This window comes from Nyctibius grandis, chromosome 4, assembly GCF_013368605.1.
Source record: "Nyctibius grandis isolate bNycGra1 chromosome 4, bNycGra1.pri, whole genome shotgun sequence".
Lineage (NCBI taxonomy): Eukaryota > Metazoa > Chordata > Aves > Nyctibiiformes > Nyctibiidae > Nyctibius > Nyctibius grandis.
Window position 1 is genome coordinate 13,589,974 of NC_090661.1, and position 19,554 is coordinate 13,609,527.

The 19,554-nt window shown below is 40.5% G+C and overlaps 1 protein-coding gene across 1 annotated transcript in view; it reads right to left on the reverse strand.

The window, feature by feature from the left end:
- Positions 1-1,317: 1,317 nt before the first annotated feature.
- Positions 1,318-19,554, reverse strand: part of RRAS2 (RAS related 2) — a 46,799-nt gene continuing 28,562 nt past the window's right edge. The window contains exons 2-6 of the mRNA XM_068398241.1: positions 15,587-15,674; positions 14,762-14,864; positions 12,280-12,388; positions 3,244-3,362; positions 1,318-2,769 (exon numbers count right to left, since the gene is read on the reverse strand). Of these exons, the coding sequence (XP_068254342.1) occupies positions 2,682-2,769; positions 3,244-3,362; positions 12,280-12,388; positions 14,762-14,864; positions 15,587-15,674 (507 nt within the window). The 3' untranslated portion in view covers positions 1,318-2,681. The remainder of the gene's footprint in view (positions 2,770-3,243; positions 3,363-12,279; positions 12,389-14,761; positions 14,865-15,586; positions 15,675-19,554) is intronic.

Below are 19,554 nucleotides of genomic sequence, written 5' to 3' on the forward strand. Positions count from 1 at the left end.
TTGCACTTTGCAAGCTCCACACTAGGGGCAGAAGTGCCATTTTCACAATTACCTTTAGGTACAACAATTAGAAAAGCAAATCATTGAAATATCTTAAGATGTTTCAAACTCACGACCACCTTGGTCACTACCCAAAAAAACATATTACTTTTCTAAATACTTACTTCAAGTCTAAAGAGTAGGATCAAAACACCTGCTTAAAGCATCACATAAGAACCAGTCTCAAAAAGAGACCATAACACTACATGACAATTTCCCTGCACATTCTCTCAGTAGAAGCCTTACAAACACATGCAGAGGAATATACGGTCTTAGTTAATAAATTTAGAGCAGACTTCCATAGCAGCAGCTGGTGGTCCCACTTCTGTTTAACTTGTTTATAAAATTTACCATGTTTACAGTGTGGCTTGGCAGACAGGAGCAGGCTGCTTGGCATCCACCACCTCAAGGCCATTCTGCTTTCCATATGAGGAAAAGCAGGGGTGTGGTGCTCTCCAGCTTCTCTGTGAATTAGAAAGTTACATATTAAAAGACCTATCTACATAACAGTCTACTATTTTAAAACCAATGTATCACGAATGAAAGGTTAAAAAAAAAGAGGAAAAACAGATGAAACTTGAAGATATTTGCACCTCACAAATTCTGTCTCAACACACATGCTGCAATTTGTTGTCTCAGCTCATTCTAACGCCACACAGTTCTCTTACTTAAGAGAACACACGGTATTGCTACAGGCTGTAATTTCTTACATTTGACTTTAAAAATGTGATCAATCTCCCAAATGTATGTCCACTGTAACTTCTTGTTTGAATCTTCTACACGTTATTCATAAGTAGCCTTTCATCAACCAGTACCTTTAGAGGGAAGTGGGGGGGAAGCTACCCCCACTCTCAAAACAGTATTACACAACCTAATCTAAATTACATAAAGAAGTTAAATGCCTCTGCTATGCATGGCACTAGTGTTACCTCTAGGTTTAATGCTTTGCTGCAGTAAAGGTCACTGGAACTTAAGCACTCTTTTCTCAGTAGACATTTACAGTTTTATAGCAGAGCACCTGACAGCATAGCCTGAAAACACAAGAATTGTGGATTGGACCACTGACTACATACTTCAAGTCAAAGCAAACATCAGCTTTTATCATCTATCATGATTTAAATTGAAATGGCTTTTCTTTACTTCCAAGCTTGAAGACAGGTTGTGCAGACGTGCACATCTATCTCCTAACCAGGATCCATCACCCCCTTCTTCACCCCTTACCCCCCAAAAATTCAGATTTGGAAGACAGTCAGAAAGAGGCAATATGCTTACCCCCGATAATGGTTAGATCATCTTTAATTCTAGCACCTGAAGTTATACAAGGGTTTGCTTAATAATCAAGTCTCAAAGAACTGTTGGACACATTCAGTAAGGTGACAACTGTGCAATACCACTCTATTTCGATATCAGGGAACATACTCTTGAATTGTTTAAACACAATCCACAGAACTCAGAATTAAACAACCATCCACAGTTTAACTAAACAATCAGTTAAAAGTCTTACAGTTTAATAATTCACATAATGGTCAGTCTTTAGTAAGGGATACTGAAATTCATTAAAACACAACACTAGATTTTACTCTATGGGTGTGTTGGGCAGGCACATAATTGGCCGTTCTTGGGTATAATCGGAGGAGTAAGGAGAAGTTTACCACAGTTTGGCAAATCCCACATTTTGTCAGTTAAAAGTGAACTGTGAGAATTAAATACTCATCTTTACATATACACAAGTTATGCTGTGAAAGCATATTTGCTTACAAACATATAAAAATACTTGTTAACTAGTTTGATAAGAAAATAATGTATAAAAGTATATAGCAAAAACATTTAATCATCTCTGACAATGGAAAGATCAAATTCATTTTTATATCACATGAAACAAAAACAGCTACAATTTTAGTTTTCCTTAATCCCTTACCCAGAAATACAAAGGAAGACACAATTTGTTTCCAAACAAATGACGTGAAATTTCTTAATAAGCTGAAATGCCTCAATCCAGAAGGAGCTCAGGTATTTGGCCATATCCTAATAGTAGTAGTAATCATCCTGTAGCTGTTCTGGATTCATAAAATAAATACAGTAGACTGTTTTGGCCACTGAAATAAAACTGCAGCATGAATGAGAGATGAAAATTTTTGCTGACAATGAAATTCAGTGTAGGTTTCTTAAGGCTAGCTGAATACTCAAGTCTAATTTAACTGAGGGAAAAAAAAAGCCAATCCACCCCTTTTTTAAAAGTATTCTCTATACTTCAATATAGGTCTTTGTAATAGCTAACGAAACGTCAGAAGTAAAAATAAATTAATTCACGAGAGACAACTTATGCATGACTTCAACACCTTGTCCTACACGGTTTTGTTTCATCTCCTTTGCGAATAAAACTCCACAAGGTGCAAGCTCTTAAGGGAGAGAAGGAAGGAACTGTGGTATTAAAGAAGCAGCCTTAGTGTTTTGTTTTGAAGTCTGCCCCAGGATGACTGAGTCTTCTTCAAGAACTATTCTGCCAGCTTCTTGGACTAAGGCTATTCTGGTGACCACTTTTAGGACATGCACATATAAGGCTAGACCAATACCAGAAGTGATGTAAAATGATGAAAAGAAAAAAAATAATCTGGCAGTTGATAGCTTGGTTCTTGGGATTCTCAGAAAATAACACAATGGCAGCCTTTCTTGTCTTTTTCTTTCCGTGTTGGCTCTGGTGAAGGAGGGCACTCTTGTTCTTGAAACTTCCTGGAAATAAGATATTTCAAATTAAATTAATAGAATCATTTTCAGTTAAATAAAAACAAATACTGTATTTAAAATTACTGGTTTTACACTTTTATAGTGGATGGACTTACTTTTGACACTCAAGCTACTGATTAAATGAGTGATAGTTTTTTGAGGGTTTGCTTTCTTATTTTTTTTAAGAAACACCATTTTTTTTTACAGAAGGCCAATCTGAGATTTAGTTTATCAGGCTTACTTACTGGGTGATCAATAAAATCTGAGAGATAAAGGTGAAGAAATTCTCTTTCAAATACATACTACATTCACGTAAACATTTTTCCTAATACACAGGAATATTTTATAATGGAGAGCATTCAAGTTTACAGGTAACAGCAGGTAGAATTTTCTCAGCAATCTCCTACTACATTTCAATACATTTGCTGGAGCGATCCATTAACGTAGGGGCATTAATTATCTGGTCTTAAGTTATCATACCTTATGACTCTGACAAGTTCATGAAAAGCTTGGTCTACATTCAATCTGATTTTTGCAGAGGCTTCCATGTACGTTACTTTAAGTTGCCGTGCTAGCTGCTGACCTTCCTCTTGTGTCACCTGTAACAGACATCACGAATTAAGTTCAAGGCTTCTGCAGGCGTGTTCGTATCAGTAGATGTTACAAATACAAGTTAAGGGTGTGTTTCCCTCAAATAATAATGCTTATTTGGCCACAGAATAGTTTCCACACTGTCCACATAATACAACCAGGAAACAAATCCATGTAACACATCTTTTCAAGTGCAAGTGAAGACTTTAAAAAAAATGTTTCTGCAACAGACAAAGACTGACCCTCTAAGAAACTTCCCTCACTGCAGCTGCCTCATCTTCACTTCATTTCTGCATAGCAAGACCAAGTTTTCCTTCATAAGCAGACAAGAGTCCCCCATTCCTCCCCAAAGCAAGTGCTTCAGTCAACATGTGCTGGACTATTAACAGAATTGTGAATACTATTGCTAAATTCACCTTCTCCCTGTCCCAGCCAAATCTAGAGAAAAAAAAAAAATCAGATTACTACTATTAAAACAAGAACGGATGTTTAGCTTCTGAATTTTTATAAAAGTCATTAAAAATCTATTTATGACACAGCAAAATATTAATACAGCCAGTTTTATACATAGCTTAAATTACACAAGATCTAAAAAGCCATGAAGCCTTCAGGCTATCCAGAGATATGAAAGAAACCCTGTCTACCTCTTGACTCCCTGGGACAGAGGAAAGGGAGATGAAGAAGAAATAATGAGCTTCATAAAGAGCTGGTATAAAATTTAAAGTGATGAAGCAGAAGGCAGGAAGCTAGTGGACCATCATAGGAAGGGGGAATAAGTTGGTCACAGGAAAAACGAAAGGAGACCACTGCATATTCTTGGATGAAGTAGAAGGCAGCGAGGTCAGACAACAGAAGGCCACGCTGAGCCATGCAAGGCATGCGAGGCTTCAACAGGAAGGTCACCCACAGGGCTGGGGAGGAAAAGGCAGCTTTCAGTGAGAAAAGGAAGTACAGCAGATCTTGCCAAGACAATGGCTAGTGGAAGAAGTGTCAAAGATTACACTGATTTCACAGAAAAATGTTAAAACAGCACATAAAGGACTGATGAGAACAAAAAAAACTGAGGGTTTCTTCTTAATTTAGTTTTGAAAAGGCACTCAGATATTCACTTAGATTAAGAAGCTACACAGAAACGGAATAGATGGGACTAGAAAAGCATCATTAGGAGCATTCACCACAGTGCAAGACATACAAATACTTTCTAGCTTGCAAAATACTTTCCTAACAGCTACACACATGGTTTGAGAGCCTTCATGCACCACATCTCAACGTGTTCGATTCCTCTGTCCTTAGAACACTCACTGGTATTATATTCACACACTTACCGCTGAATTGAGGGCTGCTCCCACTAAGCCCTCATGAAACGATACAAGGAGCCACCAGAACCTTGTGCCATTAACTGGAGTAACTCAGAATGCATCTGCTGATCTCATTCACAGCTCACTCTACATTTATTTCTGTGTTATCACCATCTTGCTGAAGACAAAAAACCCACAAAACCAAGCCAACCCTAAGATCAACTACTGGAGCTGCATTTTTAACTGCAGGGCACACAGTGAGAATGACTAGGATCCTTCAGTCCTCCACTGGTGTCTGAAAACTGAATGATATTCAAGATTTTTGCTCCACTAGCTAGAACAAACCCACTTCCACCTTCCAGCCCCAGATATTGAAATATCCTTATTCCAAAGCTTATGAATGCTACATTTTGAGAAATACTCATAGCTGTTTTCTAGCATGTCAATGACATTTCAGAACCCCCCAAAGTTTGCATTAGGATCTCCAGAACCTTTTATGCATTTCTGCCTCATTCACCAGACCAAAGCAAGTTAAAGTACAGATATGGCTGTTTTTGCAAAACCAACCCCCTTTACTTTTCTTCATCCTGGCATAGTCTACTGTAGCCCCAGAAAATGACAGACTAAAGTCTAGTAAAAATAAATAACTGGGAAAGAATGTATAGTCCTGAGGAGAAACTGTACCCGGTCTTTAAACATACGTGGTTACTACTTCATTATTTTATATAAAGCGCATTAGAAATACAAGTCAAACAAACTATAATAAACTACACTCCCATACTATCCTGCATTTAAAAAATTATAGATGCAACATTAAAGCCTTTATTGCACTTGCTAGAAGACCTATAATTGCTTAATTCCAAATTAATCTTTTTGTCAGCCTTACAAGTATATTGTCTAGTAGCTTGTAGTCAATTTTATTGACCTCAAAGTCAGTTTAAAAAAAATACTTGATTTTGGGCATATTAGGAAGCATTTGCAGTACCCAAGCTGTAAATTAAGAGGCCAGAGCATACCGGTTCCATTTTCATAGCTGAGGGAAATGTAGTAAGTACAAACAGAAATACTTGAAAAAAAAATATTAATTCACATCTTTATGTTCTCCCTCCCTCCTTAAGTACGTCAAACCTGTGTCATGACAGACTTTTCAGTAAGGGTGATGGGAGAGCTTCCTACAGTTCACTGGCAAAATAAAAACTTCATTCGTTTTCTTCAAAGAACACTGTATTTTATTTTGACAGAAATAAAGAGAACCACAGATCTTCTGGTAGTAACTGTGTGTGTACATGTGCGTGTGTGTTGATTCTACAGTGAATATATGTTAGTTTTGGTAAGCTTAGGGCTGAGTATGAACGGGAATCACTTATAATGCTTATTCTTTGTTTTAGGATATTGTACTGTTTGGTTTTGGATATCATACATTCATGCTGTTCAGTATTTGGTAAAAGTTTCTCAAATTAAACACTACACTAGAAGATGGAAGTGAGCAAGTCAAACATGGAAAAGCTTATTCCCCAGCTCCTCTTACTGAAAGAGTATCCGTTTGAGTATCTGCACAGGAATCCTGTGAACATCTCTCACATGGCCCTTCTTCACTATTGTATCTGAGAACTGTCAGAAATATATTAATTTCTCAAGTTTCTATTCTCTCCTCCACCTAAAGAAACTCTACAAGGCTGCCTAACCTAACACTGCATCTGTATTTTGCCTGGATACTTACGCGGACTAAGGGCCACGTTGTACTTGTATCAGCAGGTAACAGTTAAGTGCTTCCTCAGGTCTGAGAGGAATCCATTTCTATTTCCTTGTGGTCACCCTACAGTGTTCCCTGCACAGAAACATGGCCCACTCCTGCAGAGAGCTCCATCACTCCTGAAGAGTGCATCCATCATCCTGATTTTCTGCCTCACCAGCCCACCCGTAAGTGCTGCTAGTTCATGCTCACAGTGGGCTGCTATAATGCTTTCCTGTAGGGGTAGTTCACTGTCCACTAATTCTATTTTGTCCCTCTTCTCATATAAAAAGTCACTTTGGTACACACAAACTGTGGTTATGAAGCACTGATGCATATTCAAAGAGATTGACTTGCCGTATTCAAATAACTAGCAATAAGACATCTGATGCAGTATCCATAAAGCTCAAAATCAGGCAAGCGATGGGAAGATCTGACGGTAGGATCCATCCAGAAGAACAGAGGCATCACTGTATACAGCCATAAAATCTTAGCACTAAGTCACTGTATTAGTTCAGTCACGATGCAAAAGGAAAAACTAGCATTTAGTGAAACCCAAGCACTTTCCTGTTGCAATTTGGATTTTCCTTGAAACTGTGCCATCTGGGGAATGATCAGACTCGACCCAGTTTAAGCTAGCAGTTATCTACAAAACATCGTACATTTCCTGCACTGACAAGTCTACTCCTCCATCAGTAGCGGTTATTGCTAAAACATCTGGTGTTCTACTGAACTGTCTTACTGTAAAACATCCAGTGGTGTTTGAGTTGTATGGAATTAACCTATCTAAGAGAAAGACTGCTACCCAGCGTTTACTTTAAGGAAAGGGCGATAAAAGATTGTGCTTCAATTTTGGTTTCGTGGTCACCAACCTGTGACTGATTGGGGAATCTGGAAACACTGGTAACTTTATTTCTTATCATATAAGGACATTCTAAAGATTAATGCTTTCTCATCCTCTAATAACTCATTTTTCTTTGTCAACCTAATCAAGGACTTTGCCTCCCATACCACAAAGGAGAGAAAAATTACAAGCAGCCTGCTTAACTCCATTTAGCCATACAAATTGCTATTTCAGACTTCCTATTTCACCTCTCTTCTTCCAAAAACACCTGTGAGTTGACCTATAGTATATTACATCCACCACCATTTTAGACTACACCTTTGGTATGCCCCTAATGCTTCATCAAGATCATACTATGGTCTGTGCACTTCTCCTCTACAACCCAGTTCATGTATTTCCCGAGAAACAGTTGCCACCATACAAGGATTATTAGCTATGCATCATTTGCTTCCAAATTTATGGTATCATCATGATAGTACTCTGTGCTGTTTTCAACTACAAAACAGTTACTTGCATAAAGGTGTGGTCAGACCCTTGAGACACCCAAAACTTTTGTACACATTTAACTCTCTTGGTCTCCAGGAAGATTTGTGTGTTAATTTTATTGAGTATTGTTTGCCAAAACACACACTAAATTACTTGCTTTAACTTAGTTTTACACTCCCAGAGGTAGCACATGTTCTCTTATTCCACTGGTTTGCCTCCTGTCTTTCAGGAAAAGAAGGCGGATGCCTAGTGCAAGTAGTTTTGCTCTAAAAACTCATACCCAGCTTCCTGAATTTCTAAAAATACTACTTAAATTCTGAAGCTGAAAAATGTACATTTGTGATTAAACAAGTTAAGAAAGAAAAATTCTTGAAGAACTGCCAGATAAGTGAAAGGACTGCGGTGTGACACTCTAGCCTGGCTGACCGGGTTTACAGAGTAACTCAAGTGAGGTTTGACATACCAGCAGACTGAAAATGCAAAAGTGCAGAGGACTAGGACTTCTCACGTTTGTGCCCACAAGTTACAGCCTGGGGACACCCCACAGTTCCCACTCCCCCCAGCACTCCAAACCAAGGTGAGGGAGTACGCTCGCCTTTGTCCCCAGACCTCCCATTGCGGCTGCCTGTGCAGTAAACCTGTAGCCAGAGCAGGATGACCTTGCTTGTCAGGCTGAAGTTCTTCCATACTTGGGGAGATGTGGTAGCAGGACTAGTTTTCAGCCAGATCAGCAAGCTGGTCCAACTCACTGAACAAATGCCTGCATCGAGAGTTCATGTGATGGAACAGAAACAACTCCACCAACAGAGCAGAGACTCTGGCTGCGTTTAACATCCAGCTGATAACATCTAACTGCTTGCTGCTGCCAAAAGGAGAGGTCTCACTTTCTTACCCCCCACCTCAGCTCCTCCCTGCTCCGCTCCAAGCCACAGTCCCACCCCTTCCCATGCTTTGAGTGCTGGCACTCAATCTTTCTGCAAGCTGATTTAACTCACACAGGTCCCAGAAAGCTATTCCAGCTCATCTGTTTTTCTCCCCATCTAGAGAGATGATTCAACTTAAAGTGCTTCAAGTGAGAGTTAGGGCCAGCAAAGGAAAGAGTGGGAATGTGAAGTCAAGAGGGAGTGGAGCCTCTCCCTTCTGGTGACCAATTATGTCAGCTCAGCATCCCCAAACCATTCCTTTAGACTGACATAAGGCTAACTGAAACACACCACGTGACGGGGAAGGGGCAGGGAAGAGTTAGGAACACATAACTAGCTGTTTCAGCAAACCTAGAAGTGCTACTTCAGCTACAGCTGTCTAAGCCCCAACTTATGATGGTAGTCACAAATCCACCAATTTGCATGTAAATTGTGTGAGTGATGGCACCAGAAGTTATGCTTGTCAGCATCTAATCAATTAGGGCAATTAATGTAGTCATAAAAAGCAGAAGGAGCTTTTGGGGACACATGCTTTTATTTGTGTTCAGATATAAGCAGCAAAACTGCAAAGTTAAGCAATTTGGAAACAGCTGCTTTGAGCTTGAATGTGTACCAGCCCATTACCATCTGAAAAAGCAGCTAGGAATCAGGTACAGAGCGACCAGCAGGAAAACAGCTGACAGGCACCTCTTCCTTTAAGGGAGAAACAGACGTGGTGTAATAACATCAGGAAAGTGGGGGAGAGAGAACAAAGATCCTAACTGTTGCTAGAAATGGATCTACAGGATTATGAACTACATTTGCAGGTATCCTCTGAGAACTGGGGCTGACAGCAATGATGTTATTTCCCTCTGAAAGCATCTGGATGTTTGTCCTTCAGCAATTACAGTTTGCAGAACCGTTCAGTTTCACCTATATGGTTTCCATGCCAACATTTGTACATGAGATACAGTACATTATGTTCCAGTACCTGCCAGGTTAAATTCAGGTATTTTGATGGAGGCATGATGACAACTGAAGAGTGAAAGAGTTTCACTTCTGTCTCAGGGACAGACTGATAGTTCTCTGCATGTGTGAGTACAAGAAGTTAGTGCTGATGAGTTTGTGAGCTACTTCTGTGAAATCTTCTTTTAAGACATATCTTTCAGCACAGGTTTTAATTTTGTCACGATCTTTCTACTCAGGTTCAGGGGCAAAGAGGATGTGACAATCAAGGGAGCATACCCAAAATGAACTTTTTTGTACTGAAGGTTTTATGTAGTATTCAAGAAATTCATTCAACGACAATGTACTAACTGACTAAACTCTTCAATGTTATTTGTTTTGAGCCTAATATTTTCTGGCTCCAGCCACTGTTTTTTGACAGAGAAAGATTTTATTTAGCAAAGAATAAAACCTATGTAAGCACTTGTGAACAGAAACTAAGTCATGTCCTGGTACACAAATCTGAGAATATATTATTGTCTAAAGCTGTGTTTTCCTTGTGATAATCTTAAAATAATTACAGCAGTTTATGTAATATTTAGTTTACACTCAGATAAAAATCAATCACGTGTTTGCTACCAGGCTTTAGGAGTCATCTTACTGTCTCAGGAGAAAATACTAAATTTCTGAAATAAGTTGCTGAAGAAGAATACAAGTTTGACACCTGTTCCTTTCCTGTTGATGTAGTAAGATTATCCTAATTTCAGCTCAAATCAGTTTGATTCATGAAAATCAAGAGTAAATAGGGAAAACAAATTAAAAGCTCTTTCTTTAAATCATTCTAAATTAAATCTTTTAAGCTCTCATAAAACTAGAGGTGAGGTTGAAATCTACTCATTTCAAAGCTTTAATTTTAAGGTACATAAATATAGAATCATAGAATGATTTGGGTTGGAAGGGACCTTAAAGATCATCTAGTTCCAACCCCCCTGCCATGGGCAGGAACACCTTTCCTCTACACCAGGTTGCTCAAAGCCTCATCCAACCTGGCCTTAAACACTGCCAGGGAGGGGACAGCCACAGCTTCTCTGGGCAACCTGTGCCAGTGTCTCACCACCCTCACAGGAAAGAATGTCTTCCTAATATCTAATCTAAATCTACCCTCTTTCAGTTTAAAACCATTTCCCCTCATCCTGTCACTACTTGCCCTTGTAAAAAGTCCCTCTCCCACTTTCCTGTAGGCCCCCTTCAGGTACTGGAAGGCTGCTATATGGTCTCCCTGGAGCCTTCTCTTCTCCAGGCTGAACAGCCCCAACTCTCTCAGCCTGTCTTCATAGGAGAGGTGCTCCAGCCCTCTCATCATCTTCGTGGCCCTCCTCTGGACTCGCTCCAACAGCTCCATGTCCTTCTTATGCTGGGGGCCCCAGAGCTGGATGCAGTACTCCAGGTGGGTTCTCACGAGAGCAGAGTAAAGGGGCAGAATCACCTCCCTCAACCTGCTGGCCATGCTTCTTTTGATGCAGCCCAGGATGCGGTTGGCCTTCTGGGCTGCAAGCGCACACTGCCGGCTCATGTTGATCTTCTCATCAACCATCACCCCCAAGTCCTTCTCCTCAGGGCTGCTCTCAATCCATTCTCCACCCAGCCTGTATTTGTGCTTGGGATTGCCCCAACCCGCATGCAGGACCTTGCACTTGGCCTTGTTGAACTTCATGTGGTTTGCACAGGCCCATCTCTCAAGCCTGTCAAGGTCCCTCTGGATGGCATCCCTTCCCTCCAGTGTGTCGACCACACTGCACAGTGTCGTCGGCAAACTTGCTGAGTTTTGACAACTCAATCCCGCTGTCCAAGTTGCCAACAAAGATGTTAAACAGGACCGGTCCTAATACCGACCCCTGAGGAACGCCACTTGTCACTGGTGTCCACTTGGACATATAGCTGTTGACTGTAACTCTTTGAGTGCCACCATCCAGCCAATTCTTTATCCACCGAGTGGTCCATCCATCAAGTCCATGTCTCCAATTTAGAGACCAGGATGTCGTGCAGGACAGTGTCAAATGCTTTGCACAAGTCCAGGTAGATGACATCAGTTGCTCTTCCCCTATCCACCAGTGCTGTAACCCCGTCATAGAAGGCCACCAAATTTGTCAGACATGATTTGCCCTTGGTGAAGCCATGTTGGCTGTCAAATATGCCAGTAATTGTGTTGCTGTACTTCCAACTTCTAAAGCTTTAAGTCAGTTATGCAGAAGATGAGTGGCCAAATAGAAAACAGCAAATGGCTACTTATTTATACGTAACAGCAGTGAATGGTAAAAGCAACAGCACTGAAGTCTCAGGATCATTAGAGCTAGTACTGGAACGCACCCTCCTTGGCACAGCGTGCTATGGTGAGTAACAGAATGGAGGAATTAAGACACGTTCATGCCTGAGTCATCAAGTCATGACAGAAAGCTCTCAACTCTGTATGTGAATAGATTTGGTCTCAACATAACCCCACTGAGTCAGACAGAAGATGTGCTGTATGTGGAATGCCATCATGCTTCTAAGATTCTTCATGTACAGAAACTGAGTGTAGTTGTGTAGTTTCTTGCATTGGAATTAGTTAGTATGATATGATTTTTTTTTCATTTTTTCTTGTTCCCACTCCTATTTTTGGGAGGGAAACTGTAAAGTTTCTAGCAGAAAGTGAGCAGTAACTAATAGCAAATGAATTACCTGTCTTTGGTGGTCCAGATCTGCTTTATTACCGACTAGAATCATAGGAAACTCATCGCGATCTTTCACTCTAAGAATTTGTCGCTGAAACTTATAGATTTCTTCAAAACTGAAAAAAAAAAAAATGTAGAACATCAGCATACTAATTAATAGATTCTCAGGTTCTGAAGAAGTTCAGAAATGATGAGTCACCTATTTGGGCTTGCCCTGTCATGCCACACAAGCAGACAGCTGCAGGCACTCCACCAAAGAGTCCACTGTCACAGCATGAGCAGTTAAGAGAATCATTCAATACTCAAACTAAAAAAAATCCTCAAGTTAGCAGTGTGCTATGCACTGGACTCGGGTGGGGCTGCAGAGTAAGCAGAACACTTACTGTGTCTTGCATCTAGAGGGATCCGGATGCCAATGTGTTGCAGAGAGCCAAGCAACCACAGTCCATTCTACAAACGTTGACTTTGGAGTTTAACTCTGGCTAAAATATTTAAACTACAGTCTACAGACCCTGGTGATCAATATTGCAGCTGGCAACCCCCATAGCTACTTCTAGGAATTTTGAGGGAAGCTATCAAAGATGGAAAAATTTATATCTTGAAGAACAGAAAAAAGGCAAGGCTAAACGATCAGAAAGCTTTCCAGTTACCAACTAAGTTATATCAGGTACTGATGCTGTTCAAACAGTAAGGAATATTCCAGCAGTGCTTAAGGGAAGCTGAGTGAAGCAGAAAGCTTCTCCAAGGGCAGTATATTAAACAAGCTAATTCTGTCCTAAACAAGGATTTTTGGAGGAAAAAAAGCTACATCACTACATAAGGAGCTTCAGCACAGATGCTTGCAGACAATCACATATCCTTTAGAGCACAGATTTCCCAAGCACTGTATTTAATTCTGCGTGTATGGTCTGAAGCCATTTACACTTGCTTTTAAATTTTAGTTTGTAAATCTAAGATGAGCATCAGTAAGAAAGCTGCATTAAAAAAAAATTACTAGTCAGACATGACAATGCCAATCCACCTCATCCATATAAAGCAATCATGAGAAGAAAGGTGAATTTAGAAGGAAGGTATGCCACTGAGCATAGCTGGACCTCCATTTAGATATGCTGTTTTAATAGTCTACTAGGAAATCTGTAGCAACTGGAAGAAGAGAGTTTAAAGTTATCAACTAAGTCATCTAGATTTCTTCTTGCTTCAGAATTACTTTCCACCATACAAGCAGGACAGACACCACTAGCAGATCTTCACTGACAGGCGAGGTAAGTCTTGAATCAAATGGTTATCAGAACAAAAATGAAAACTCTGCTCTTCAGAAGTCTTGGAAGGATTTCAGAGAGGAAAGCGATATGCAGGTTTAATGAGTCAAGACCTGGTTAAAATCAAATCAGACCCTTAGCCAGAAGAGCAAACCAAAACTTAAGATTTTTAGACAAGTCAAGGAGTTCACATAACAACTTCAAAAAAATTTACCGTCCTCTGTAACGAAAATATTTATGTTAACAGAAGTGCTCAGTATGTCTTAAATCCACAGACCCAGATCTCTGACAGAAGTGTGAGTCTCTTCTGAACAGTACCTCAAGATGAATTTATACATTTAGCAGCGTTCTTGATTGTGAGATACAGATCTAATGGAAACACGCTCATGCTCCATAGACTATTTCTCTTAATTCTCATTATAGATAGAGCTGTTAACAAGATAAGAAATAATTTATTAGAGCCTAGATTGACTCTGTAAGGGGGGCAAAATCACAGACAATTTTTTTTTTTGTCATTTTATTGCTCTTCTGTTGCAACTCGAAACAAGTGGAAGGACAGGTCCCTGAGCACTTCTCCTTTATTACTACATATCTGATAAGCATAACGACGGAAGATCACAGCCAAAATATTAAGTGATTGTCTGTATATACATGGCAGTGTTCTACTCGTACAATGATCAGGAGGCTACCTGACCAAGCTCCGTGAGCTTCTAGAAAGATATGTTTCATCTCAGCTCTCTGGTCAATCAGTTATGCAGGTTCTAGTCAATTCATGGGAGCAAGCAGAGCGAGCACTGACTGTACAAGGCTGCTGAGACATACTCTGAATGGGATACACCCATTCAGAAGTGCAGAGCCAGCCGCTCAACGCTGACGAGCACACGGCAAGGGGATATTTCTAAGAACTAATCAGACATGATAGCATGTTGCCCTTAGTTTAAATTTCTGTCACTTCCAAGAAACCAGTATTCTGGACTGTAATGCAGAGCTTGAATCTAGCTGTCATTTTTTTGTGTATACTTTCAAGTCATCTATTGCAAGAGACAGATACTTTCAGCAAGTGATTGGTTTAAAATGGGTTTTCATCAGTGCTGAAAGAGCATCACACCACAGAATCTAACAGTGAACGCATACGTAATGTTTCTGTTTGAGATTATTTCAATAAAGGATAAGCAGCAGTTTAAAATTAATTACAACTTGTTTGTTTTAATAACTTGACATCAGGCTTACCTTCCTCTATCAGTGACTGAGAAAACAAGCAGAAAACCCTCCCCTGTCCTCATGTACTGTTCACGCATGGCTCCAAATTCTTCTTGTCCTGCTGTATCCAGAACTGAATATAAGCAAAACACTGATTACTACAGTTCATGTTCTTATAGACTGAGAAAAAAAATCCTTCCTAATAGGATATTGTGAGAGCCTCTCCTGTAAATCGTAACTAAGCAGAAATCACTTTTCACAAATACTACTGGATTTTTACTAAGATTCCCAACAAGTTCTTGGACTGACTGAACAATTCAAGACCTACCAAACTGAACAACAAAGTTTGTTGGACTTTTGCTAATTCACAACCAGCTGAAACAACTGGAAAATGCTTAGAGAGACTTGGGGATGGGGGTTGGGAGGATTGCTGGTTTGTCCTTAAAGAAATCACTGAGAACTGAAACTTCTAAAGCAAAGCATTCATATGGCACTTGGGAGAGGCAGCACACAACAGCCAAGCAATGTGTTTCCACCACATCACCCAGGTAACTGCCAGAAGTTACATAAATTCTCCTAGTTTTGTAGGCACTAAGGCTTCGGGAATAATTCTTAAAAAAAATGCCAAATTTACTTTAAAGAGAGACACTTACACATATATAAGGCATAAGCACTTCAAATCCAGGGTGTCTCATTAATAAAACGAAGGTAGCTAGCTTTTATCAGCCACACACTTACTTAAAAACCACACGCTGCACAGTTGTTTACCTGTGTTACATTTTATGCATACAGATGTAAAGCACAGGCACCAACAGCTACCGGCTGTTAGTACCACACTTTAGCGAGGCTACTTACTGTCCAAGCGCGCAGCTCTTTCGTCTATCACACATTGCTTGGTGTAGGAGTCTTCAATCGTTGGATCATAATCCGTAACAAAATAAGACTGCAGAAAATAAAACAAGTTTGTGAGTGAGACAAGCACATACAGGACACTCATCAAGTAAGATGCTAAAACTGTATGCTTGACAGCTTAGGGAAGATGAGCAGGTTTTACCCATGTACAGCTGTTTGCCACTCTATCCAAAAAGACAGCAGGTAGCAGCTTTCCTAGTCCTAGTAAACGCTCATAAATTGTAGAAATTACTAGCAGCGTCACTGAATTTACTGGATTCCCACAGAATTTCTAGTATTTTCTAGAGATTTCTGGTAACTCCTAGAATTTCCCAGCAGGAATCCCTAAAAACTTTTAGTTTCTAGCAGCTTTCAAGGCCTCTAGTAACTGCTAAGTTTCTCTGAACTTCTGGTAGGGATTAGAAGTTTTTTTGGAATTCTCAAAAGTTTCCAGGATTTCCTCCCCCGCTCACAGAGCCAGTAATTTCTAGGAAGTGCCAGGATTTTCCCAGCTGTTTCTAGAATTCTCTAGCAGTTTTATAACTATTTCTAGCAACAGCTCCACACAGCACAAATAGCACTTAGTTTGTAAGCTGAATAACGTTTAGTGGATCATTCCTATTCCCAGGATTTCTCTCCTGGTTTTAATGACTTCAAGCACATATAACCTCCAAAAAGACAACTCCTGAAAGCAGAATAAGCCATGAAACGCCTGTGTCACCCATTGCCTATGCACGAGGCTCCACCAGATACTGCCAGTCTGTTACTTATCACCCGAACTGCAGAGCAAAGCACATTCTAGTACGTCTTTCTAGGGTGACCTGGTATTGAATACCAGGGTAACAACACTATCTGAAGAAGACAAGTTTAGATTTCAAAGGATGGATTTTTAGCTCTCATGCAGTCATAGCAAAGTTATCTTCAACCCAAAATAAGCACATTGCCATAACAAATCTGAACTCTGATGAAATTCCTCCCCCTCTGTGCTCCATGCAACAGGCACTGGGGACGTGTACTACTCTGACTGTTCAGAAATCAAGCACACCGGGCATGTACACACCCAGATGAACATCACAGTAACTGAAGGAGTACTACCTGTGTATGTTATTCAGTTCTGTAAGCCTTTGAGGAAACAGGAATGCTTTAAAACTACATATTGACTCCTGGGAAGCAAAACGGGGGGGGGAGGGGGGAGACGGGGCAGGACAGGACGTTGTTCTTGCATTAAGAAGATATAGCCAAAAATAGGGTGCATGTCCTTATTCATGACAAAATTAATAGTTCTCACTGAAGCGTCTTTCCCATCACACAAATTCCAAGATACCAACAAGACACCACTCTGTTCCCCTAGACTTACCAAAGTCAAGTTAACAGATGTCATGGTAGGGAAAAAAAGGAAAAAAAAAAAAAAAAAAAGACATAACTGAAATTACAGCACTAGCCTGCTCATTTTCTCCAGACACATCCCTGTCAGTGCAGAACACAGCTAGCTCTGTTCTTGCACATACAGTTTTATTAATGCAGTTGTATTTGTTCTTGTTCCGTTTCAATGTGGAGCTGCCCACGAGGGCTGGCTGCAGTACTTCATCCTGACTGCTCCCACCTGACTCCCACCTTTTGGACATGCCCACACTAGGTTTCTGGTTTAACAGCACGGACATGGCCTCCTCAGCAGAACTCATCGACCGAGCTGCAGGATGCGTTATTGGGAGGAACACATCGCCAGCTGTTAACACACTTTACCAGGTGTGTATACTATATATAACCTATGCTCATATACCACAACCTCACCAGCGTGCAGCTGGCTACAGGAAGAGTACGCACAGGTTGCTGTTTATTCATTTAGATTTGGCACCATACTGAAAAACTCCTGACCCCTCAAACAGAGACACTGAACAGCTCTGCACACCTCCTTTGCATTTCAGGTAGACATCAGTAAACTGTCCTCTCAGGATACACCCACACAGTAGTCTCAGCAGCACCACTGTGTAACCAGTGACCTTTAGATAGAAATAACATTAAAACCACCATGTTCCTCTCTGAGGAGTATAAAATCCTAGCACTCTGTCCCACCAGAGACACCTGTGACACATGAGATGCGGTAATTCATTCCTTTCTCACAGTGTTTCATGTAAGTCAAGTTGCTCATTTCTGGGTAAGAAACGGTTTCTTCATTGTTTTAGGGCATTTACGCAGGCTAAGCAATCTCCCCCCTCCAACCCCTCCCAAACCCCACCCACACAAACCAAAACCCAAACAAACCAACAGCTATGGGATCATGAATGAAGCACACACACAAGTCCAGGTTTTGCAGCAGAAGAGTGACTATTTGCAGACAGCATAACACCTTACCACAGAACAAGCCCCCAGAATATGCTGTTCTGACTGCAAATCATCCCTTCACCTTGCTTCTCAAGATTTAAAGAGGAAAAAATACAGCCTTCAATACTGTTCTTGTCTTTCCTTTTGCCTGTATCCATGATTCACAGAGTGTTATCCAGGAGCTTAAGAACACAGTTTTTGAGGAATGAATTTATTCATAAACTATATATAAATTAGGTCTCAAGTCTTCTGTGGCCTTTGACAATCTTTGAAAGATGAAAGAAAAATTCACTTATGTGAACATACATATGTGTAAATAAAGTCGTTTACAGAATCTGACTTCAGAAGGGATGATCACAAGGGAGGGGATTTAAGTCCTATGCTTCATTAAGGAAACAGAATGTGATATTTATTAAAAAAAAAAATTAGGTGACTAACACATGGTGTGACTATCAGTGTATCTAGAAATTCAGGGTTCTAACTGGGAAGATATAGCACGCACTCTGAAGTTACTCCCTATTCCTCTCCGGTTTCAACTTTCATTTCTCTGTCCTGCAGAAGCCAGTTACCGCCTGACCCTTTACATCTATAAAGCTGTAAACCATGCCAAGTTTTAAATAAAAGGGAGAATTTGGAATCAATTTATTTCACTCTCATGAATCAGTATTAGTAGACCACCTAAAGGAGCAAGTTTTCATCCAACAAGGGCAATATCTTTCACTGAGAGAGGTCAGAAAAGAAAACCATAATAATCTCAGAGGGATTCTTCATGTTCGCCTTATTACCTGTCCAAGGGCCAAGAACTGCAGTATGTTCTGTAATCTCCAGGGCATTTCTGTGATTCCCTCACCCTTTTTGGTTTGCTTTTTGTTTTCTTTATTTTAAAAAAAGGAAACTACACACAAAGCAAGAGTGCCAGACTAGGTACAGAGACATGGAGCATGGTTCCTCCCTCAAAAAAGTGATCAAGACTAAGATGCCCTGATCCAGCACCAGCCACATCTCAAATTCAGAATGAGCAGACACCAGAGCTCCCCCATCTAACAAGCCTCTTAGGAGCAATTTCTTCCCTCCCATGGAGCCACACTGCCAAATCTGCTGTCACAGCCGCTACAGGAGAGGTTTGCAAGGCAATTAGTGTTGTGGTTTACCTCCAGGCACTGGACTAAACTAATGTGCCTGAAATAGCTGCTGGTTTTGAAGGAGTCTTCCCAAATTGCACTGGGATTATTTGCCACAGGGAGCACATCAACCGCAGTTTGCAGGCCTTATTCAGTCAGGGTTGATTTATGAAAATTAGATGTAGCAGAGACAGTATTTATCAATCTGAGCAGAAATGGACCTTACTGCTGCTATACAGACAGTGTTTAAAGAATTAAGGGATGGCAGAGCATACCCTGAAAGACTCTGTGAGGCTGTACCTTTACTTCTGAACGCCGTCTTGCAACAGCGGGAAGGTGCCTGCACACCCAGCAAGCCCAAGACCATACACCAGTGTACATAGCTTTGTAGAGGTCAAGGAGTTTGTGGCAGAACTGCTTAAAAGACTAACAGGAGCGCAATTCCAGCAGATGCAAACCACCGCCAACCTACTGGTTTTAAACTGACGC